This window comes from Aulonocara stuartgranti (genome assembly GCF_965226115.1).
Source record: "Aulonocara stuartgranti genome assembly, chromosome: 9".
NCBI classification, from domain to species: Eukaryota; Metazoa; Chordata; class Actinopteri; order Cichliformes; family Cichlidae; genus Aulonocara; species Aulonocara stuartgranti.
In genome coordinates, this window is record NC_138960.1 from 7,751,697 (window position 1) to 7,776,295 (window position 24,599).

General features: G+C 41.7%; 1 protein-coding gene across 5 annotated transcripts in view; it reads left to right on the forward strand.

Moving 5' to 3' along the window:
• The window catches only part of mpp7a (MAGUK p55 scaffold protein 7a), a 67,073-nt gene that overhangs the window by 33,755 nt on the left and 8,719 nt on the right, over nucleotides 1-24,599 (forward strand). For 2 of the 5 annotated variants that reach the window (XM_082545475.1, XM_082545476.1), the window contains exons 3-14: nucleotides 9,167-9,285; nucleotides 13,274-13,351; nucleotides 14,488-14,568; nucleotides 16,535-16,666; nucleotides 16,823-16,904; nucleotides 17,557-17,642; nucleotides 18,139-18,213; nucleotides 18,502-18,698; nucleotides 19,228-19,292; nucleotides 20,712-20,753; nucleotides 21,303-21,323; nucleotides 22,199-22,231. In XM_082545475.1, the coding sequence (XP_082401601.1) occupies nucleotides 9,167-9,285; nucleotides 13,274-13,351; nucleotides 14,488-14,568; nucleotides 16,535-16,666; nucleotides 16,823-16,904; nucleotides 17,557-17,642; nucleotides 18,139-18,213; nucleotides 18,502-18,698; nucleotides 19,228-19,292; nucleotides 20,712-20,753; nucleotides 21,303-21,323; nucleotides 22,199-22,231 (1,011 nt within the window). Of the gene's footprint in view, nucleotides 1-8,826; nucleotides 8,958-9,166; nucleotides 9,286-13,273; nucleotides 13,352-14,487; nucleotides 14,569-16,534; nucleotides 16,667-16,822; nucleotides 16,905-17,556; nucleotides 17,643-18,138; nucleotides 18,214-18,501; nucleotides 18,699-19,227; nucleotides 19,293-20,711; nucleotides 20,754-21,302; nucleotides 21,324-22,198; nucleotides 22,232-24,599 lie in introns of those variants that run through there. The other 3 variants (XM_082545477.1, XM_082545479.1, XM_082545478.1) reach the window with 2 other exon arrangements.

Below are 24,599 nucleotides of genomic sequence, written 5' to 3' on the forward strand. Positions count from 1 at the left end.
GGTCCTGTTGTTCTGGAAATTTGTAGAGGCAAAGTAGAAAGCCGTGAAGTTGTGTGTGCAGGTGAAACCTAATGAGCATTATGGATGAATGTTGTGTTACAGGTTGGGAGAAGTCATAAATGCTTGTGGTTAGCCTGGCATAGGGAGTGACCGACGTTCGCACAGATTACTGGTAGTATTACTCCTGGTATCCTAAGAAAGCTGTTGATTTAGGAGCCAAAGTTCTGTGAGAATGATGGAAAAAAGAATTCATAGTTTTCAAGAAAAAAAGCAACCATTTAATTGATAAATACATTTTTAGATCAGCTGTGACTTAAAACTACAGCTTCAAAATGTAATAAGGAAATAACATCTTAAAAAATATGATGACTCCTGGTGCACCACTGTTGTTTAATCTGTTTCAATACAATCTGTACTTCCAGCTGGAAGACATATGATAGATAATATTTTATTGAATTTCCTTTCTGCAATGTAGTTTTATATTTGCCATGCCCTGGTTTTAAAGGTTGCTCTGCTACCACAAATAAGCCACAAAAATGATGATGATGATGAAACTCTGCAGAATCGTGTGACGAGTGAGAGGCCAAGCACGAGAGAGAAGAAATGAGAAACTGAGATAAACTAAAGTGAACGGCAGTTATGGCATGGGGAGAAAGGTTTGTGCTATGCTGAGGTTTGTTGCACCCTTAGCAAGGTATTACGCGATCACACCTTCCTACCACACGAAGAATGAACAACATCCATCCATCCATCAATCACCCTGTATCAGGGACGTGCAGAGGGGGGGGCTAGAGGGGCTTGAGCACCCGCCCCTTTCCTGATGAGTGCCCAAAGTGCCCTTTTGTTGAGGCAACTTTTAAATTTTATTTATTTATTTATTTATTTATTTTATGTGTGTGTGCGTGCGGAGTCCTGTCTGTGCCCCTCAACAATAATATTTAACTATTAATCATAGTTTTGCTAAATAAAAGGATCTGGCTTGCATCAGTCACATGATCACATTTAACCAATGATCGCCCTCGACGGCAGAACGCGCTGGTTACGAGCCGGGAACGAGCTCACAAAGAGCACGCGCATTTTTAGCGGTCCGGAGCTGTAGGAGAAACACAAGTTAACTCAGAGACACAGACTGATGCGACAAAACCAGTAAGTAGGTGTACAGCGTACACTGTAGTGTGTAGCACACAGGAGTATTAGCTTATTACGTACACGTTGGTAAGCTGTCTTGGTGCTGTGTGTGCAACAGCGCGACAAACATTACCTGTCCTTTTATTAACTGCACAAGTAGTGCTGGTCATAGCTGCTGGCTACCTGTGTAAGGCTGTCATGGGTCTGTAGCTCTGTCACTGTTTTAGGGAACATATTTAGTTTTAAAGTAAGTTTCTGGGCATTTCCTGCCTTTCTGGAGGGATTATATTTCACTAAAAAACGATCTAATATGCATGTCCACATAATAATTATTATAATTATAATATATTAAAAAACACACGCTGTATTTTAAAGAACATACATTAAGAAGCAGATTATATTAGATTTATATTTTAAATAAGACAAAAGTTGGATTTTACAGCAGTAAAAATACAGTTTAAAAATGTAATAAGCTTTGCCCTGCACAGAGTGGATAGTGAAACAAATGGAATCATCATAAATACATTATTTCATATTTATTACTTCCCCCTCCTCATTGCTTTATTATTGTAGCTCTAGTAATAAATAATAATGTAAGGATGCCCATAGTATATACAGTATTCTGAAGAAGGTCTAAAATGTCACTGTGTGTGCATGTGTGTGTTTTATTTAGCTGGATTTAAAAAAGTATTACTCATGATATAACATTGTGCAGACATGGCTGGTAAGGACATGAGGAGGAAACAGTAGGAGCTGTATGAGGCTACTAAAGGCAGTGCTATAACATTTTTCTGTCATCATTTTATTATAGATTAAGTGCAAGAGTTGTTAGGTGTGGATAATTAGATTATAGTTTATTGCAATAGCAAGTTGTGCCTTGTTCTCAGATAGACAGCAAGTGGAGAGTGATATATGAAATGATGGGAAGGAAGGAAGAAGAGAAGCAAAGAGTGATTCACAGGCAGAGCCGAGTTTATGTCACAGTTTTTCGTTGCCTTATGGTTCCAAGCGCTGTCACCAATCTTTGCATTTTGTTATTATCTCATGACACTTGTTTAATCAGCTACCATCTCTCCTGTGGACTTTTTAATGTCTACAGTCTCAGATCAACACAGCCCTGCCCTTCCCATATTAGATTCTTGATGAATGTGTGTTGTTGTTATTCAGCATGGTTCAATGTGCCCCTTTTTAACTTTGAGCACCCGCCCCTTTAAACCTCTCTGCACGTCCCTGCCCTGTATCGTAGTTAAGCAGCAGCAGCCTGAGCAGAGAAGCCCAGACTTCCCTCACCCTGGCTGCCTTATCTTTAGTCAGAGAAAGGAGGCTCTTCTAGGGGACACCAAGACTTCAACAGAGCCAATCAACAGATATAATCTCTCCAGCAAGTCATTGGTCTGCTCTGGGGTTACCCCATGGTAGGACATGCCCAAAATACAGTGGGGCAAAAAAGTATTTAGTCAGCCACCGATTGTGCAAGTTCCCCCACTTAAAATGATGACAGAGGTCAGTAATTTGCACCAGAGGTACACTTCAACTGTGAGAGACAGAATGTGAAAAAAAAATCCATGAATCCACATGGTAGGATTTGTAAAGAATTCGTAAATTAGGGTGGAAAATAAGTATTTGGTCACCACAAACAAGGAAAATCTCTGGCTCTCACAGACCTGTAACGTCTTCTGTAAGAAGCTTTCTGTCCCCCACTCGTTACCTGTATGAATGGCACCTGTTGGAACTTCATCATCTGTATAAAAGACACCTGTCCACAGCCTCAAACAGTCAGACTCCAAACTCCGCCATGGCCAAGACCAAAGAGCTTTCGAAGGACACCAGGAAAAGTATTGTAGACCTGCACCAGACTGGGAAGAGTGAATCTACAATAGGCAAGCAGCTTGATGTGAAAAAATCAACTGTGGGAGCAATCATCAGAAATTGGAAGACATACAAGACCACTGATAATCTCCCTCGATCTGGGGCTCCACGCAAGATCTCATCCCGTGGGGTCAAAATGATCATGAGAACGGTGAGCAAAGATCCCAGAACCACACGGGGGGACCTGGTGAATGACCTGCAGAGAGCTGGGACCAAAGTAACAAAGGTCACCATCAGTAACACACTACAACGGCAGGGAATCAAATCCCGCAGTGCCAGACGTGTTCCGCTGCTGAAGCCAGTGCATGTCCAGGCCCGTCTGAAGTTTGCCAGAGAGCACATGGATGATACAGCAGAGGATTGGGAGAATGTCATGTGGTCAGATGAAACCAAAGTAGAACTTTTTGGTATAAACTCAACTCGTCGTGTTTGGAGGAAGAAGAATACTGAGTTGCATCCCAAGAACACCATACCTACTGTGAAGCATGGGGGTGGAAACATCATGCTATGGGGCTGTTTTTCTGCCAAGGGGACAGGACGACTGATCCGTGTTAAGGACAGAATGAATGGGGCCATGTATCGTGAGATCTTGAGCCAAAACCTCCTTCCATCAGTGAGAACTTTGAAGATGAAACGAGGCTGGGTCTTCCAACATGACAATGATCCAAAACACACCGCCCGGGCAACAAAGGAGTGGCTCCGTAAGAAGCATTTGAAAGTCCTGTTGAAAGTCCTGGAGTGGCCTAGCCAGTCTCCAGACCTCAACCCCATAGAAAATCTGTGGCGGGAGTTGAAAGTCCGTGTTGCTCGGCGACAGCCCCAAAACGTCACTGCTCTCGAGAAGATCTGCATGGAGGAATGGGCCAAAATACCAGCTACTGTGTGTGCAAACCTGGTAAAGGCCTATAGTAAACGTTTGACCTCTGTTATTGCCAACAAAGGTTATGTTACAAAGTATTAGATTATTCTGTTACTATATGTTACCTTATACTGTATATGTAATCAAAGTAGTTGAATTATAATACTGCTGTAGATCATATTATACCCTTTAATATAGAGGGTGTGATCTGTATGTAGTTTAGTTCTCATTATACTTTTGAGTTAACAGAACATATTCACATATTAGTTCATTAGATAAATGTGCATCACTCTGTATCCTTGATCTGCTGGGAATGTGTTACACTGTTTTTTTGACATGCTCTATTGTTGAATCATAAAAAGAAGGTTGTAAGCAGGAGACTTGGTGTCTAAGACAGGGGAGATAGACCACATTCCATACCCCCACCTTTCAGAAGAGCAGAAAGACAGGGAGCCGAGGTCATAACTTAGGCGCCGTAAGAGAGAAAGAATGTAATGTTTAGGCTTTTACGACTAGGTGGGGGCCACCAGAGACTATAAGAAGCTGAATAACCCGTCACCATTTTGAGACTGCTGTGACCCTCTTCAGGCAGGTCTCCCCATCATGATGGTCCTTATGCTCTTAAGTGTTGAATTGTATGGAAATAAATGATTGTTGATTGAGCATAAATACACCGAGTATTGTCCTTCCTTCAGCCCAAAGATTCAAAGAATTGGGAAATTTCAACAAAAGTATTGAGTTGTAGTTTTGTTATTGACCAAATACTTATTTTCCACCCTGATTTACGAATAAATTCTTTACAAATCCTACCATGTGGATTCATGGATTTTTTTTTCACATTCTGTCTCTCACAGTTGAAGTGTACCTCTGGTGCAAATTACTGACCTCTGTCATCATTTTAGGTGGGGGAACTTGCACAATCGGTGGCTGACTAAGTACTTTTTTGCCCCACTGTACTTCATCTAGCAGGCATCCAGATGGCATCCTAGTCAGATCCCTTATTTATCTGACTCCTTTAAATGCGGAGCAGCAGCTGCTCTACTCCGAGCTCCTCATCCTGTCTCTAAGGGACAGCCCAGCCATCCTTGGAAGTATGGATGGGAATTGATCAGAATTTATTGATTCTGATTCCATTATCAATATCAGCTGTTGTCACCATTGTTAAGTAGGATCTCAAAGACATTACATTTGTTCAAATTAATTACAGACTGTATGTTCAAAGGTTTGTGCTCGTCTGTTTGTAATCTGTTGAAGTTCAGGGTCTGGGGTTGCCATTCACTCAGCTTTAACATCACTTTAGGTTCTTGGCTAGCTTAGCATTAGCATGTTGTCTATGCAGATACTTGCAAAGAGCCAAAGTTGTGTTAAGAGCATAGTACAGTTGTTTCTGTCCTGGATATCATTTGCACTTTAACACCCGCTGATTGTAGAGCAAGTGCAAGTGGATAAGTGGAATCGATAGGCAAGCACATTAACGGTTCCAAGGACTTGGACTACTGGGAACTGTTTCTCTACAAGAACTTGTTATTGATTCCCATCCTTAATTAGAATGAAACTCATTTTTCTGCCAAATCTATCTTTAAAAGTGAAAGCCCAAAGAGGAACCAACATTTAAAATGAAAGAGGTAGGAACTGAAAAAAAAGGAGAGAATAAACTCAGACAATAACACATAGACAAAGAGGACATAGAGTAAAGGAAGTTACATTCAACAACACAAAGGCTTATACAAACAAGCACTTCCATAGATTTATTCAGAGGTAAGAGAAATGAATCTAAGCTAAACTTCAGGAGGAAATAAAGAATATGGTACTTACACTGTGACACCTGACTTTAAAAGAATCATGAGAAGAAAACAGACAATATGGTAGGGATGGTGTCACACACATTAAATTACTAATGTGTGTTTTTTAAAGGGAGTTCCTGACTTGATGAGTGGGAAAAAATGACATTTTCCATACCTATGATTTGTTGCCAAAAAGCCACGCCATTGTTTATATAATAATTCATATAAATTTAATAACTTGAAAAATGTTAACCTCTAAAAACTGTAAGTATGTCTGTAAACTTCAATTTGTAGATACATTTCATCAAAATGTTTGTGTTTTGATGTGTATTTTCCTGAATTTGTATGCAGCACACATCCCCACATAGCAAAATTTGTAAGGCCCGGATCTGGCCCACACATTGTGCTTACACGTGGCACACATACCACAAAGAATGACGGCCCTTTGGTGGCCCAGATCAGGTTACCAGAGGTGGCCCACACATGGGCCAGCACAGGGCCAGTTGCAGACACACTGCTGGCCCTGTGCTGGCCCAGAACAGTTTCACCTCTGGCCCCAGATATCAGCCTAATGTGTACCTTAATCAAGCCATGTAATAACAACATGTGCTGGAACATAATAGAACAAAAGTAACATGACGAAACTGTGTTCAGACAGTGAATGGACTGATTCTTAACTCAGTGCTTCCTAACTACATTCGTACACATTCACACTCTTGACATGCAGACTGGAGGAGCCAGGGATCAAATCACTAAGCTTCCGATCAGTAGATGACCTGCTCTACCTCCTGAACTACAGCCACCCAGTGGTAAACATGAGTAAACTGTCACTAGGTTTTGGATAAAGTGTACACTCATAAACCTGTCAAACCTGCATTTGAAACGTTGGCTACCATAGCAGTATAGTATTGCAACATGGCATTTGGGTCTTCTAACTAAAATAGGAAAATAGGAACATAAATAGTGCCATCATTGCCAGACCTGGCCCACATCTGGTTGACATACACCCTGCCATGACACCAGTCAGTCAGAAGTGCCAGCTTGATCCCAGATCCGGGCCAGACCTATTTTCTATGAGCCTGGGCCACATACACCAAATCACATCGGGCCAAATGTGGCATGCCATCACATAAACAGTGCCATCTATGCCAGGCCTGGCCCATATCTGGATGACATATCACTTACCATGCCGGAAGTCAGCCAGCAGTGCCGGCTTGACACCAGATCCGGGCCAGACCTGTCTGCTATTTGGGCCCTTGTATGTCATCTGACAGTTCTAGCTTATTAAACTGGCAGGTCATAGTGACAAATAATGGGGTTTTGAGATTTTCCATCCAAATCCATCAGTCTGCAACTTCTGCTGTCACCCTGTTCCCACATTTATACTCAAAACATGTCAAATCTGTCAGCAAAACACCAAACACATGCCTGACAAAAATTCACGCTCCTCAGTGTGATTGCAGTTATCCATCAGTACATCCTCTTCTGTAATTTCTTTTATCAAAGTTCACTGAAAACCGTTTTTTTTCAGCAAGTTTGGCAAAAAAAAATTCAAATAAGTATCTTTTACTATCAAGTCTACTGCTTTGTCAGTAAAGCTGTTGCTTGAGGCTGTCTTTCCTCCTCTCTCAACTGGAGAACAGGAAGGTAAATCAAGCCTCAAGTGGATTAGTGAACATGACTCTCAGACATGTTCACAAGGCAGTGTTTGAAATATGTTGTCACAACACTATTCCCCCAGCAGTCTGGCAAACCTCGTAAATCCCCCCATATATTGAGGGGGGTCCATAATTCACCGAGCACCTGGGAGAAAGACAAAACCCAGCGTTCATTTCCTCTATTCAAACGAGTTTGTTTTCATCAGTTCGTATTTTGTAAGAAGATCAGTATAGTGTGGGAAGTGGGCTCCCTTAGCAGCCCTTTCTACACCCATCACCTCATCCCATGTCTCTTTAAATCCTTTAGTTGAATATATTATGTGAGATGTTCTGTAGAGAGTTCCAAGTTGTAAATGATTGAGAGGGCCAGCTGCCCTCAGTCGGCTTTTGTTAGCTACAAAGCAAACTTTCTGGTGATGAGGACACCAGAACCTGCATCTGGCCTGCATCATTATGTGTAAAAGTTCTCTTGGTCTCTCTTCCCCCCCTTTTTTTTTTTCTCCAGAGAAACGGTGAGGTATGAGGCGCTAACACTGCACAGGAATCATGTCAGGGTTTAGAGAAAAGGACAGGATATCATACTGATGTATCCTGGTGCCCAACAGCAGCAGATGGAGAGCATGACATAAGCTCTCCCACAAAACGTCCAGAGCTGCCAGTACACACTGACTCTAACCTGGTCAGAACCCAGTTCAGTCAGTCGCTCGTCCAGCAGTCAACGTCAACCATCAATCAGTCCTTTTCAGCTCTGACTTACTCTGCTTCTGTCTGTGGTGATTTTTTGCTCTCTCCTTTCTCTCTGTTGCCCTGTGCTCTGATGAAAGACACTCTCAGAGAGGTAGCCAAGCTACTTGTCTTTGTTTTGACGTTTCAGTGGCTCTGCTGTGGATATGTTTAGAACTTCTTCACGTGATCAGTGTTAGTTCAAAGGCTTTAAAGCACCGTGTGGTTGTGTTTGTGGAGTTTGAAACTGGGGGGCCTTTTCTGGAGAATTAGTGAAGGGGTCTTTGATGCAGCTTGACTGCATTCAGTATGAGCCTGACCTTTAATGCATCACCTAGTTTGGTGGATCACAGCCAGGCTGAGGACCAGAAGTGAGCAGCAAACAAGTATCTGCTACCAGTCTCCATCAGCTGTGCTCCAAGACTGTGTTGTGTTTGGATGTAACCCCACTCACTCACTGGTTTTGTGCTCTCTCCGTCTTGAGTGCTTCACCTCCCCCCTGCTTAATCTTGAAACCATCAGCTCCCCAGTCTGGTTCTCTTTAAATTGAATTTGAAATCTTCATTCTTTTTATAAGCTGGGTGAGTAAAACCCTGAAAGGCCTTGTGGATTTCAGCATCCGCTGTTCTGAGAGGATTCAGATTTATTCCCTGTTTTTTTTCAGTTGTTTCTAATCATGGACAGAAGCGTCCCTCAAACAACAGGAAGGGCTGGAACAAAAGCAAGAAGTAAAGGCGGGGGAAGGGAAATAGTTTATTGCCTTTACGTTTCCTCTTCTTTCCAGTGGCAAGAAAGGGAGGGATATCATCGTCTGTTTTGTCGCTCGTAGAAGTTTGAACCATACATTTTTGTTTCTGTTTTTTTTAATGCGTAATAGAATCAGCATGGAAGGAAAAGGAAGAGCATCCACAGATTATAATTAGAGCTGTAGTCTGTGTAAGTATGTACTCCTTCCTAAAGGCACTAGTACAGGACTTTGTGTGTTTTGTTTTTACGTGTGCATCTGCTTTCTGCCTGACTCTGGGTGTGTTGGGTGTATATGTATTCATGCACACATACAGCACTTGTGTCTTTTGCTGTGCATGCAACAACTCACACCTCCCACTACCACACTGACCCCTCCTGCTTCCTCTTTCCTTCTGCAGGTCTGTATGAGCTGCTGGCGGCCCTGCCATCCCAGCTGCAGCCTCATGTCAACTGCTCTGAGGACAACACCTTCCTTCAGGATATGTTTGGAGAGAGAAGTCTCCACTCACTTGTTAAGGTACAACAAACAAATAGAGTTATAGGAATTTCGCCTACATATTTTTCAGAAAATCACGTGTTGTTTAACTCATATATGCACGCACTGATAACTCTTAAATACACTTAAAACACTTAAGTAATTTCATTTAAGTGCTATACATATGAATACCTCAGTTTAACCAAGCCTAGCTTTAATTGCACATGTAGATTGTGTACAAAGTTTATTGTCAAGAAGGCAGACAACTAAATTAGTCACATAAAAAGTCTTGAAAAGAGGAGCCCCCGGCCTCCAAAGCAATTATTATTCATGAATTACAGTCCTATTGCACCATCTACCTGCCCAGATCTTCTAATTCCTTCCTCTACCAGCAGGAAGGGGCCTGTGGTTTGGTTACTGCCTGTTAAACTAGATAGCTGCAGAGATTGGGGAGAAGGTTTGTCTGAAATCTTTCTCTGATTTTTGTTGTTAAATAGAGAACAATTTTCCCCCCTAAACATGGGGTAGTTTCCTGCAAATCGGCTTTCCATTCTTTATTATTCAGTAAATAAATGTAATAGCTGCTCGACTGCTGTGTCTGACTGATTAACTGAGCCATCCTAGTGGGCCAAATAGACAGACGGGCAGACTTTAAAACGCACACAAGTACTAAACAACCATCTCGTCTTACTCAGAAACCAGATGCAGCATTCAGGCTAACATCATGGACACACCATTAATAAAACCTTAATTATCCTCTTCCTAAAGCTCGGCCACCAAATCTCCACAGTCCACCTTTATTTGGGATTTGTGTAAGGTTGTAGAGGGGATACGAAAGAATGGCTAAACAGCAGAGAGAAAACACACACATCAAGTTAATCTGACAGGCTTCCCAACCCAGGTCACTCACTGGTTGTAATTGCCTCACCTGGGTAATTACAACCAGTTGTTGGTCACTCTGTCTGGAAGGAGAGAGACAGTCCAGAGGAGGAGGTGTCACAGATGGAGAGAGAAACAAGAAAGAAGTAGAGAATTCAGAGTAACATGAAGACTTAAACCAGACATATGCTCTTTCTGTCTCTCTCACCTGTACTCACCAGATGGTCAGGACGTCTCACATCCATCCTAATCCGATTATGTTACAGAGATGAAAGAATTATTGTCCGATATCATCTTTCAGCTTTTATTTACATCTGTTTGTTGCTAGAAAATATTCTCATGACACGAGCCAGGTGCTTATTTATATTTTAAAAGCCTCACTTGAATCCAAAATATATCCCCTTCCTTGCACTGTCTTACTTTGGATTTAGGCTGCCTTCCAAATATTTTCATTAAAGTTCAATGGTCGACTGCAGCCCAGATTTACCGGATCAAGCACGTTGTTCACAAACAAGTACCTCTGAAATGAGCCAAAAGTGGCTAGATGATGATAGATGAAGCCAAATGCAAGGTTATGATAGGGACAGGGGAAGGAAGAAGGAAACTCCATATTGCAGCAGACAGGTCACAGTATGCTGTTGACTACTGAAAAACTTTTTGAACCATGTCAAGCACACTGGAGGGACAATTAAAACAAGAAGAAAGCTACAGGTCAACCAGTCCCTATTCTATCATTTTGTATTGTCTGTATTGGTAATCAAGGAAAATCCCACAGCCATTACTCCAGTTTCATCCATCCCTCCATCCATTCTCTGCTGCTTTTCAGAGTTGCGGGGGGACTGTGGAGCCTATCCCAGCTGTCTTAGGGCGAGAAGCAGGGTACACCATGGACAGGTCGCCAGTCTGTCACAGGGTTTTGCTCCGGGTCACTTTGAAAAAGATGTTCAGCTTGTAAAGGATGTGATGTGAAGTTTTCTGGGCAGAGGTCTTAAGCCTGCTTAAATACTATGTTTTATGTCTTCGGGTATTTTGAAAAGTCTCCAAAGTGTGCAACCCTGACCCTAAACATTACATTAGTTCATGTTAGCAAACTAGTGACAGATTATTTCAAACCAATAACTCAGTGGAAAGAAAAATAAAACTAGTTAGCCATAATGTTAGGGCTTATAGATGATGTTCACAAGATGCAGTTAGCACTGTTTTATATAGTGTTATAGAGTGATTTGACCCCCATTTATCTCAGGATTAATTCTGAGATAATTGGGGGTCTAAAAAAGTTTACAGCATGACAGGTTGCCGAAGCATCAACAGCAGTCCTAACATCCATCAGCATGTCCACAGGGGAAAAACATGTTTACCTCCACGACACGCCTAATGCACCGTGTTTTATTGCTGAGTAATAACGGCTTTATGCAGGATTTGAACTTCTAAGCTGACCTTGAAACATGACTGTTGTGCTGGCCAAGACAGAGTCCTAACAGGCTGTGATTTATCTCGGCAGACTGTGTGGATAAGTCCAGCTGAAATGGCTGTAGCTGTTTAAGGCCAAGATTTAAACTGGAATCTTGATGGGGAGAGACGATGTAAAGACATTTCACACGTCGTTGCGTCGCGTTTACTTCACTGGAAAGTTATAAAAGTGATTTTGATGGGTGACATTTGGTGTTTGGGTAATGTTTTTGAATAATAATAATAATAATAATAATAATAATAATAATAATAATAATAATAATAATGAATGACATCATGTTTTGGATTTTGGTGTTGGTCCCTGGTGATTATCGAAGCCAGATGACAGCTTGAAGAGACTCAAATCAACTCATCTACACATGCTGCTCATGTTATTGCTAATCAGAACTTCTGCCAGGGCCAAAAACATTGAGGTCAAATACCGTCCTGTGACTGTGTCAGAACATTCAACTGTCAGTGATTCTGACTTGCTTTCCTCCGTATTTACAGTACTGCTACCATCTAGCTTTAAAACATAATCACCTGTGTTGCAAGGAGTAAAAACTATGTCTAACATTCCTAAAACAGATGTTTTAATTGCACAAAGCATCTGTAGCCGTTCAGTGTGACAGCAAACAAACTGCTTTTCTTGTCTTTTTCTGTCCTGCTGAGTGATTTTCTGTCACACATTGTCACGGCTCCATCTGTGTGTGTGTGTGTGTGTGTGTGTGTGTGTGTGTGTGTGTGTGTGTGTGCACTCCCGCATGTGTGGATTTGGCCCTTTAGATATAGAAGTGGCCCAGAGCGTCTCTGTCACTCTCTCCTCAGCCAGAGGCTCCTCTGTTCCACCATCCTCCTGGAATGCTTTCTAGGACATCCAGCTGGAAGCTCCAGGCTCGGGGCCCAGCTATCAGTCAGACCCGTGGCCCAGATCCCCTTCACCATGCTGGGCCTGAGGAAGGAGAGACGCAGGAGTGGCTGCTGGGAGGAAAGCTGTCCCTGTCTGTTCCTTGATGGGACCTGACAGCAGCCTGTAGGCTGTCAATGCATTCCTGCGCAGCTGCTTTTAAATCACAAATGGGATATCTGTAGTGTTTTTTGTGAGTCTGTGTGTGCGTAGGCACAGTTGTGCAACTGTGCCTTTGACGTTGTGTGCGTGGGCGTGAACGTGTGCTTTGTGTGTATATAAATTATTCCATCTCTGCTCCACATATGATGAAGTGGTTTTGCGTGTATAAATGAGTGAAAGTGAGCGCACGAGTCAGGCTTACTTTCCATTTTAGCAACTCTCCAGAGACGCAGATCTGTCTCTCAACACTGTGCAGTCACAGCGCTGAGGCTGATAAGGAAATGTTTAGCCAATTTCACCAGACTGTTGAAATGATTTGGAATCATCACGGGGCCACTGGGACATATCGAATGCATGGTGGAAAACTGGATTGTTTGTACAGTGGCTAAGCTAACTGAAATACTTAGTGGATCGAGGGAGTGAAAGATCTTTGTGTGTGCTTTTGGTATTTAAGGACATGATTTAATGAACTCTGTGTATGTACAAGATGGTGCTGATGAAGGTTGTACATGTTTTCTCACATGTCTGTTTGGAGACGTGCACATGGCTTCCAGCGTGCACACTTTTTCTTCCACATGTGCTCACTACTATCTCAATAACTACCTTAATAATGAATACAATCTGTCCTTTCAGATCCACGAACGGCTGCAGCACTATGAAGAGAGCAAGCCCGCCCCTGTCCTGGAAGGAGCTGCACCTCTGGCACGTGACGTAAGTGTTTTAAAAAACATGTTTAAACTGATCGATCTTTTTATTGGCTGGGAGGCAAATGAATCGATTAAAGGAACCTTTGGTGAACAGTGTCTGTCTAGATGGGTTTCGGTTAATGGAGGTTTAATTTATTGACTAACATAAAATGACACTTCAACCCTCGTCTGGCCCCGGCCGCACTGTCTAAAACTCCCAGCAAGTGACTGCCACCGCTCAAGTGAAACCAGCATGGCCAGTGCCGTTGGTGTAAGCAAGTGAGACACACCACATCATCAATAAATAGTTCAAATGATGGCCACTGATCTAGAACTGTATGGTTGTTATGGTTGACTTGTATCCTTCTCCCTGTTGGAAAACCGTTTTCCTCTTCTGGCTGACTTCCAAACATCTTAATACAAACTCTGCTGTTACTTGGACAGATCACTTGGTGCCATCAGAGAGCATTGGTCTGCATTTTATTCCTGCAGGGTCAGATACGAAAAATACAAACACAGAGAAAGGGTTCATCAGTGTCAAGTGGCTTTCATGTCAGTTTTTACTGTGTGGGATGGCTTGCTGCTCCTTTCCACACTCCAACCAAGTCCAGGAGGATCTTCCATAAATCAGTGATGCTCTCAGAGCTCCCATTGTTTCCAGGTTTAACTGACTGTTTTCTTTAGTTCTTGAGATTCTCATTGGAAAATGATCTGGTACAATAGAAGATTTATCAAAGGGCAGGTGCCAGTAGGTGGGAGTTCTAGGCCACATGACAAAGTGTGGCCTTGCCTCCAGCTGCGATTTACCTTATTTAAGACAAGATGAAGCTGCAGATAAATCCTGTAACTGAAAGAGCTGCATTTTTATGTCTTAATACAATATGATACAAATAGAAGATACACCAACATAACTTCTTTAGATAAAGCATAACTAGTATGTTTATCTCTCTAAATGCAAGTCCTCTATTCATTACTGACACAAAGCACACCTTGCAGAGTTGAACTGTTAATTACAAACCTCTACCATTGGTTTTTCATTATACAGACTGCTGTTGTCTTCTTGTCGAAGCATTGAATGTTCACATGCACACCTGAAAAAGAGAAGCATGCTTAATGGTCTGAGCACAGTTGTGTGAACATTGTGTCCTTGACTATTTTCAGGTGTCTGATGAGCTGGAAGGCAAATCAGCCAGTCAGGATGTCAAAGAGCTTCTTAAACTGCTGGCAAACCCACATGTAAAGGTGAGTAAAGGATTTGCTTATTTTGTACTGAGCAGGTTTTAACAAACTAAAACCACATATTCTCTTTGTGGAGGATTGTATTATTCCATCCAAAAAACAGCAAAGCATTTGGCAATTCTGGCTCTGGATCTTTGCTGTTTGCACAGCAGCCACATTAAAGCGTTACAATCATCGTGCTGTACACAAAATAACACGCCTGTTAGATCCAGGCCTTGTCTCGTTTTCTTGGCTGCCGTTGCTGACCTCGTTAGCCAGATGCAGACAGCTACAAAATAAATTTACACATTTTTATTTTCTAATGCATAACTGGGGCCATCCATCAGGGCCTCCAGGTGTCTCAGCCAGACAGAGCTGCCTTCACGACGGCAGGATAGAAGCAGAGTTGGACAGGCTCCGTTTTTAATGCGCTGTCGTCATGCTTGTTTGGGCTCTGCCAGAAACAACAGCTCTCTAGTTCTCCCCCAACATAGCACACACACACACACACTTACAGTACATGCAAATATTTAATACCTATCAGTGTCAAACAGCAGGAATTCAAGAGATGGTGGTTCCCAAACATGGATTTTTCAATGTCTGAGCTGGTAATTATGATTCATTTCCTAAATTCTCCAAACACATTAAGAACAACTACATTAATCTGTTCAAAGACAAGTGTGGAGCATGTGTTTTTTACAGGTGCTATAGGTACAGACACACATATTTCACCAGGCAGCACATATTTTAGACATAGAATCAGCAACTCCACACACACCTCCAGCAAACTGGTACTCATTTGGCTCATTACTATGTTTTTCCCCTGCACCTAACACATATAATTGCTGCTGTAGTTGTGCAGTGGTCTCTCAGCTCCAGTGCAGAATGGGGTCAGCCAAGCAATTCCCCACCAAACAATGGAAAATGTTCTTTCTGCTACTGCTTCCTCCATTGCTGGCTGGTGAATTTTGGCAGACGGTGTAGCAGCACAAGCCAAAGAAGACAAGCTGGAGAGGAGTGGCATTTTATCTCTGAAGTAGGATCAAAACCAACCATTTTTAAAGATTTCCTGGCTGTGAGATTTTCTTTACATGTGTTATTCATTTGGGATTCTCTTGATCGAAAGAAGTTATTATTTTTAGTTATAATAAGGTAATACAGACTCTTTGCCTTCCAAAGACTACTCACATAGCTCCAGTTGTGTCTCCTCCTCTCATCTGCTCCCAGTTAGCAACATCTTGAATGCTGTACTGCAGCATGCTCCCATGTCATAAAACACACTGCTTCTCTTCTCACCATATCCTTCTCTTTCTTCCCTGTTTCTCTTGCTCTCCACCCCTCTACTTTTGTCTGGCACTTTGGTTGGAAGATGTTTTTCTCAATTTTTTCCCCCCCTCTAAACCACAGAAAAAGCAGCACGCATCTAGCTGCATCTTGGTCCGGACACGCGGTTGTTAAATACTTTGAAAAATGAATGTCTCCTGAATGGCATCATTCCCGTCTGCGTCCCGTCTCTTTTTATGCCTGCTCGTGAAAGTGTGAAATATCTGAGCTGAGAACTTTGCTTTTGAGTCTTCACCACCTTACCCTGCAAAGTGTGGATTTTGTGGTGGTCACATTTGCAGCTCTTGCTGAGCAATGGTGCAGGGCGAGCCTGGGTTGCCTTTAATCAGAGAGATGTATGGAGGGAGAGCACGGGCCTAATGGCAATTAACGCTTGTTCATCTACAAGCTCTGGCCTTGAATGCTTTCAAATCCATCACCCAGCACATGAGGGAGACAACCCAATTCATAACCATCCTCCCTGCAGTCTGCAGTGTCTCTGTCCTGCTTAAAAAAGGAAGTGATAGATCGGACTCTTAATAGCATGCATGGCCATACTTTACTTAGCTAAGTGGACTGGGGTAAAGTTGAGGCCTTTGTGGCTTGACAGATAACCCTTGCCTGTTTTGTGTTTCCTCCCATAAATCCTATTTTCTCCTTTTTCTAGAGCCTCCTGTCCGTCCACGACGCAGTTGCCCAAAAGAAGTATGACCCCGAACTACCTCCGCTGCCTGAAGACATCGATGACGATGAAGATTCTGTGAAAATTATAAGATTGGTCAAGAACAAGGAGCCACTGGTAAGTAACTTAACAATCATCCTGTGTGCAGTATCTATCTGTCTCTACGCCTTAATTTTCATCTTTACAGTGATTTTAGGTCATTGCTGTTTGACTTGCACATCATAATGTCATAAAGGTAGAAATGCTGTTATAATGACTATTCTTCTTTTATAGGGAGCAACAATAAGACGTGATGAGAGCACAGGTGCCATCATTGTGGCCCGGATCATGAAGGGAGGGCCAGCTGACAGAAGTGGTTGGTTCCAGCCTTTTTCTCTCTTTTATAAGTTTGCGTGTGTGTGTGTGTGTGTGTGTGTGTGTGTGTGTGTGTGTGTGTGTGTACTCGATTCTACTCAGTTTTCTGTCATTTTCTGTCACTGTGTAGCACCTCAGTTTACATAGGGTCGTTATAGCAACTCATTTAAAAGTCCCATGATGTCATTTGTATGCAACACAAACCCAGCACACAACAGTGGACATGGAGGCGTTGGTATACCTGTCCGATCACACTGTTGGTTTTTCTGCACCCATTTCCCTGGATGCCGTGTTTCAAAAAGGGCAGTTTTGATGTTTGTGAAGGAATCACTTTCATGACTCATCAAGTGACATAATTGACTGGCATCACATGGTGGCATGGAGTCTGTTGACGTCACAGTTTCAGATCAACTCAGGTTGCTCAAAACGACTGCTCTAGTAGGTATCAGGTGCTGCCATCTAATAGAAAACCCTAAAAAACAGAGTCAAGTCAAGATGAGCAAAGTAGATACTAGTGGAAAAGAGCCATACAAGTCTGTAGTGTGGAATATATTGGGATTGCACAGAATTTAGTACCTCGCTTACATCAGGGCGTTAAAATAATAGAATGCCAGAATGACTGCAAATTAGTAACGTCTGTTTATGTGTGGCAGGTTTAATTCATGTAGGGGATGAACTGAAGGAGGTCAATGGAATCCCTGTGGACGACAAGAAACCAGAGGAAATCATTCGTATTCTGGTAAGTCTTGTCTTTCTATGGACGTTTGTGAGACTGAGGGTTTTTCAGCTCCACTCCCTTGGTACCAGCCTTTGTTTATAATGACAGAAACCTCCCCTTATCAACTCATCCACGACCCAGGCCTCCCATTGCCGTGTTGATGGCCGATAGATCACATGCAGAGTCTCTGTGGATGAGGCTGATGATGTGTAGTTCCTCCACGCAGCTTTGGTCACAGGCCTAAATGAGCTCTGTCATGTGCCTGGGATCTTAAACTCTTAAGGCCTTCTCAGACACAAAAGTCTTTGAGCTCTCAACGCTCCTCCTTTACACCCCTGCACTGTACTCCCTAATTCTGTCAAGAATGGTTATACTATCCCACTAAACCTTCCTTTGTTGAAAAATCAATGCTTGACGCTATGTCACTGTAACTAGATTAGGTCTCTTATAAAATACTTAAAAGGATAGGAAAACTATCCTTTACAATTACTCCAACTTCTGTTCCTACATTATTTAGGCACAGTCACAAGGAGCCATTACCTTTAAAGTTGTCCCTGGTGCAAAGGACGAGGCATCTATCAAGGAGCCACAGGTAGGTCCTGTCTTTCTCTGTTATTTGGTTTATCCACTTGTTAAGTGATTTAGACCCTTTGATAGTGGAAAGTCATTGAAAGACCATCTTGGCCATCACTTGCAGCGTTTACCATCGATTGCTGTAATCTTTTGAGAATAATCACTCTGAGCTTTGGTGAATCACCTTTAACCATGATGACAATGTTTTAGAAAGAAAACATTTTATATACAACATAGTGAACTTGTTCCTGTTGTGTCTTCAATCCTCCTCTTTGTTTTCTTGCCTTTCCCTCATGATGATGTACAGATGTTTGTGAAGGCGCTCTTTGACTACGACCCAAAAGATGACAACACCATCCCATGTAAGGAAGCTGGTTTGGCCTTCAAGAAGGGTTGCATCCTACAGATCATGAGCCAAGATGATGCAACCTGGTGGCAGGCCAAACACGAGGGCGACACAAATCCTCGTGCTGGCTTAATACCATCCAAACAGTTCCAGGAGAGGTGAGAAACACAAGGCTGACCTTATTGGCTCCAGTGCTGTCACTGTCATAGATGTTCCATCTCCTTTCTCTCCCTCTTTAATCCATGTATTCTTGCTTCACTCTGCCAAAGTAGTCTGGGTTTCCACACATTTTCTGGTCCAAAGTGAGTAATGACAGAAAATGATAGCGCTGGTACCAATCCACATTGAACTGCAAGTGGATGGAAAACACACACCAGACCTACACAGAGCTCAGGAGGCTTGGGCAGAAAGAGGAAGGCTGAAGAGTAAAGGGATCGAGTAGAACATTTTATATTCAGGTTTATTATTCTACTTTTTTCAATAGAAAGATGTTCTGTTCTTCACCTCCTCAATCTTTGGTTTCACCAGTCTCAGCTGACAGAATAGAAATGAAGGATATTGTAGAGCAGGGTTTCTGTAGCATAGCAGAGTGTTTATTATTCCCAGAGTGACCATGAAAACTGATGGTTTTCTTTTTTCTGTTCTTTCCTTTTTCTTCTCTTTCTTTATCCATCTTTTTGCTTTCAGGAGACTTGCATTTCAGCAACCTGTTACGACTCTTTCGTCCCTAAGGAGGTCTACTAGACGATCATGTAAGCATATATTATTTGCTGTGTTAGCGACTAATAAACCACAACAAGACAGTTGTCTTTAACAGGTGGATGGGAGGAAGAGAAGAATGGCAAAAGTGAGGAATGCTGGTCAGGACAGTTTGTGGAGTTCATTTCTGAAACAGACTCATCCTTCTGCTGATTCCACCACTGGAGTCTTTCGTGTAGTTGTCTAGTTCATGCTGGTCGTCTGGAGAAGCAATTTAGATTTATCTTTGTTTTCATTTTCCTTCCTGTCTGCTCAATGTTTCTCCCTCTAAATTTCTATCCAGAGTCTGTTCCATGTGTCTTCTACAGCCTCTTTGTGTGTTGTTCACTAAGTCCACAGCATGTCTTTTATCCTGCCTTCCTTTGCTCCCCCCAACCGGTCACGGCAGATGGCCGCCCGTCCCTAAACCTGGTTCTGCCAGAGGTTTCTTCCTGTTAAAAGGGAGTTTTTCCTTCCCAATGTTACCAAAGTGCTTGCTCATAGGGGGTCATATGATTGTTGTTGTAGTCACGCAGGAGCTTTAATATGAATTAGGAGAGGGTTTGCCCTCTGGCTGTTACTCTAGCTAAAGAGATGATTGATTTTCTAAAAGCTGTGCATAATGCAGATAGCAAAGATAAAAGACAAGTTCATGTGAACTGGTATTGTCACTTGGCTGCCTGGCTTCTAATTTGGATAATCACTTATACTCTTGGGGTGATGATGATGAGGGTAATAACAAGGATGGTTTTGATGGCAGCCTGTTATTCAGCAATTGTCCGTGATTGACTCCAACTGCAGAGTTCAACTCCTTATCATCACTGCCGGAAAAGAGAATGAAGACAAACAGTATTACAGTATTATTACATTATTACCCAGATTTTTCCAATGTAAACATTCCTGGCAGCTCACCCATGGACTTGATAAAGGTGGACTAATCATACATCTTTATGGCAGTTTTCATCACATTCTTTCTTTAAGGTTTAGTTTCAAATAAATTAGATAATTAAATCTGGCTAAACTCTTATTCACAGTACAGTAATTCTCATCCTTCTTAAAACCACATTTTGAGGTCGCTGTCCCAACTTAAGATGCCACATTAGAGCAGGAAGAGGGCAACATCAGTGGGAAAACTGACCTGGCCACTGACATTTGAAACAAGATGTCAGATAAAGGTACACACACTTCAGAACAGCTGCCGCTCTCGTGCCTGATGCGTCTAGCCTACAAACAGCCTTGCACAGATAGGTCTTGACTGTTGTTTTGGTTAGACATTAATTCTGGACATGCTGAACAACACTCTGGAAAATGAATGCAGTGATGTAAGGTGAGCTTCATACTGTTAAATACTTACAGAGGACTGTATCAGTATTACAATATCAATCATTTGGAGGCTTATGAATCTAAATGGCTTTTTTCCCCCCTGTAAATAGTGACTGCACCACAGACATGTACCGCAGATTGTGTATCACTAGGTAACAATGGATATACATTTCTATCAAAATAGGAGCAAATAGAAAGTAAATGTTTGTTATATTCTCATAAAACCTGAACTCAAGCTCCACTTACTGGTGTTTTTGTAACCTTTTAGTAGCAGCATGGCTTATGAAGGGTTTCTGTACGTGTTCTTTTTAAACCCAACCTTAAAAAAAGAAAGAAGTTAAGGATAAGATTTCCTCAATGAGTTCCATCAATTTATGTCATGACAGCTGAGTGTACTGCAACTTCCTCTCAGGAAGACCTGACGAGTGTTTCAGAACCAAGTGGAACTTGAGTTATTTTATTATTTGAAACGTAGATAGTTAAACTAGTGATACCATTAGAGTGATACTGGGAGTTACAGTGTAGTGGTCAAGCTCGGTATTTTTCACAAACATTACAAAACTGAAGAGAATTGTTTGCTTTTTCAGTGTTTTGTGAGAAATGACTGAATTGAACCTGCATAGGATGTTTGTGGATGTGGCACTCAGCTTTAAAATGTTTTATAATGTTCTCTCTGTTGTCTTTTGCTCTGCTTTTCTAAGATGATGTGACAGTAGAGTTTGGTAGGTTTCTTCTTATATTTCTTCCTCATCCCTGAGTTATGTTTACTTTCCTAATCTAATATTTTGTTTAGTATTACCTAATTTCCATTCCTTGCTTCTCTTGCACTCAAAGCTGAAGAGATTGAAGGTACTACTTTTCTGACATCCTCCACCGAGTAGGACTTTACTAACCCAACCATCTGTGATTGGTTCCCCTTCATGCTATTTGTGTGTAATGAGGTCCACTTCTTACCTCATCTCCCCAATTGACCCATTAAAGCTATTCACCATTTAAGAGTAACATTAGTTGTCACAGTCAATGGTTCCTCATAGATTTTATTGACTTTAACATTTTACAAAGCCTCATCTTTCCTCGACTCATTTTCATAAATGTGGACATCATTTTTGAGAATCATCCTGTCACAAGTAATATTTGTTGGACTCAGTCACAGCACAAACTGATTCACTGTCTCCAAGAATCGTCCAACACCACAGCCAAGAATGTAGTGGCCTGTAAGGCTAAATGGGGCTTAGTCAGTTAGCTGGGATCATCAACATTTTTCAACATTGTTAGTTCTGTAAAGAAAAAGAGAGTATTTTGTTTATTTTGGTCAACTTTAGCTGCTCACTAGATGGAGGTTATATGTAACCTGTCCTTGAATTTACCTCTACATGCGTGGCTGTCATTCTGGGCAAAGGCCAATATTTAAAAATAACGAACACACTATAAAATGTAACTCAAGCAAAATTTACCCCAAACCCCTCTGATCACTCTCTTCTTAACAGCACCTGTGTGTTTTTCCCTTTATCATATTTAGAGGGCCGCAGCCCATTTCTGACTATTCTATTTAACTTGATGTTGTGGTTCTCTTTGGCTCCTTTCTTTTCATCACCAGAGGATGCTGATTATAGTGGTGGATTTCACCTAGGTGAGAGATTGTCTTCTTTTGTCTTCTTGCCTTTTCCTGCCAGATGTGGTCATTTCACTGTTACAATAAATATGAGGACAGTGGCCAAGTACAAGTTTTGTTTTTTCCACATGAATCCTTCATATATCATCTTCTAAGAACTATTAAGTCATACATGTTTCACGGGACGGAACAGTTGTTCATACCTTTGACCTGTTCTTCTAACTCACAGAGCACTTGTGGGGCAAATAATTCACTTCTTAAACCTTCTTACATAATTCACTTTTTGGACTTTAATAGTTTTGTACTTTCTCACTGTGCTGTGCTATTTGTGCTCCCATGCTGACAGCATGAGTGCACTGGCAGATCATGTCATGGATTTGCAGTATGTAGTTATCCTGTTCTGCCTCTGCTGTGGGTCTGAGGACTTCTTTGAGAGGTTCTGGTTGGAGTTGGCTTAAAAGAAAGGTTTGTGTGCTTCGCTGCATTGTGGAGGTCCGGATGAAGGCCGGTCTTGCTGATGTGGTTCCAGTCAGACTTAATGACAATTACCATGGCCCACTTTGGTTCTGCAACCACTTTAATTCCAGAGAGCTGCTTCCAAATCCCTGTCTTGTACAGAAAATGTTTCCCATCGTGTTTTTATTACCACTGTCATTTGCACATTTAGACTCCAGATTTCACAGGATATCCAGAGCACACGCAAGTTTATAAATACTACATTTGAGTCATGTCTGCCAAGCTCAATCAGGGTCACTCCCAAAGCCGAACTCTGCCAAACATTATTCCATTTTTTTGCCCAAAAAAGTCCAGCACCTTGAGTCCAGCAGCCAAGAACGAGGTTTAAATGAAATGAGAGAACCTCGGGAGAAGAAGTAAAAAATAGTGAGTTATAATAACATCTTCTCTATGAGAGTACTTGCTGCATGGCTTTTCAGCCTGTTGGATGTGGTTGTATGATTTAAAGTTGGCCTGTCCCTAAAAGTTTGAAATCTTAGAACTTACAGATGCTTTTGCAATGCTGCTGAGGTTGCATGGGGAAATAAAGGAGTGGGAGGGGGCGGCAGTTGTTGTCCTTAGTTTTTGGTTTGTTTTCTCCCCATGCCTCTCAATGATGCAACGTCTGTAACTTCCATTGCCAGAGTCATTCTTGAGCACAACTTTGGGATGAACAGATTCCTGATTTTACAGCCTGCAAACTTGAGAATGATATCTCCTTAGTAAGCACTGTTTAGAGGCTACTTCGTTACTGTACTTAAGTAGAACCTTCAGGTATCTGTACTTTACCTTAGTATTTACTCTTATTCTCTACATTTTTGCACAAATATCATTTTTAAAACAGGCTCGTTACTCTAGACTCAACAGTATCAGCTGAAATTGAGTCGGAAAAAATGCGTTTGTCTGTATGTTTTAGTCAGCTTGTAGCTAGTGTTACAAAAGAGGAATGAGTATAAAGGGAGTAACCTTGCTTCACAACATAATGTTTCTACAACATTTCTATCAGCTCAACAAACATCAGCAGACTCAAGCTGTTTGTGTGCTGTTCGTCTCAGTGTGTTGCTAGTTAAAGGTCCAGCTGCTGTATTTCACAAGGAGAGAAAAGAAAGAGAGCTAACTTCACTCAGAGACGGAGAAAGATAAGAAAGTCAGGTCAGGAGAGAAAGAGTAGAGATTATTTTTAAAGCTGATCTCTGCTCTGGGACATTTAATGACCTGCAGATTTAAAGGTTACATGTCAAAATTTTTAATCACATATCACATATGTGTTTTGACAAATGGTCTATTTTCATTGTGTGAGTATACTAACTTTGTCTTTCTATAATATCATATTTGCAGAATAAACAGGTTAGCTTGCATTAATGTGGTGAAATCACAGTAAAGCTCTGTGTTGGGCTGATACAGAGCAGCTGTGGGGGTCAGTGTTAGGTTACATCAAGTGTAGAGATTAATTTACATTTAAGCTGATGACGCTTAGATTCATTCACTGATTTCAATCTTTACACCAACTTTCTGTTTTCATTTAACTGTTTGTTTGTGGAAGTAAAGTCGCTTCCTGTATGTATCTGTGTGTAAGTGTGCGTCGTCCCAGCTTGTGTTAAATATGCTCATCTTTTTCCTTCACATTTTTGCACTTCTACTTTACTGAAGGGGCTTTGAATCAAAGTAGAGATCGGAACTTTGTGCCAGTTCCTTTCTTTTTACTAACTTGTTCGTGTTTGGATCATCTTATGAGGCTTTCCAGAACAAATGAGCAAGCTTCGTTTACCCATACCTGACTTGTTCTAAAATTTGGAGCACATTCATTGTCATCCTCTCTGTGTAATACAGTTTCCACTGGTATGGAAGACAGGATGGTTGTTGTTGTTGTTGTTGTTGTGTAATTAGTTAC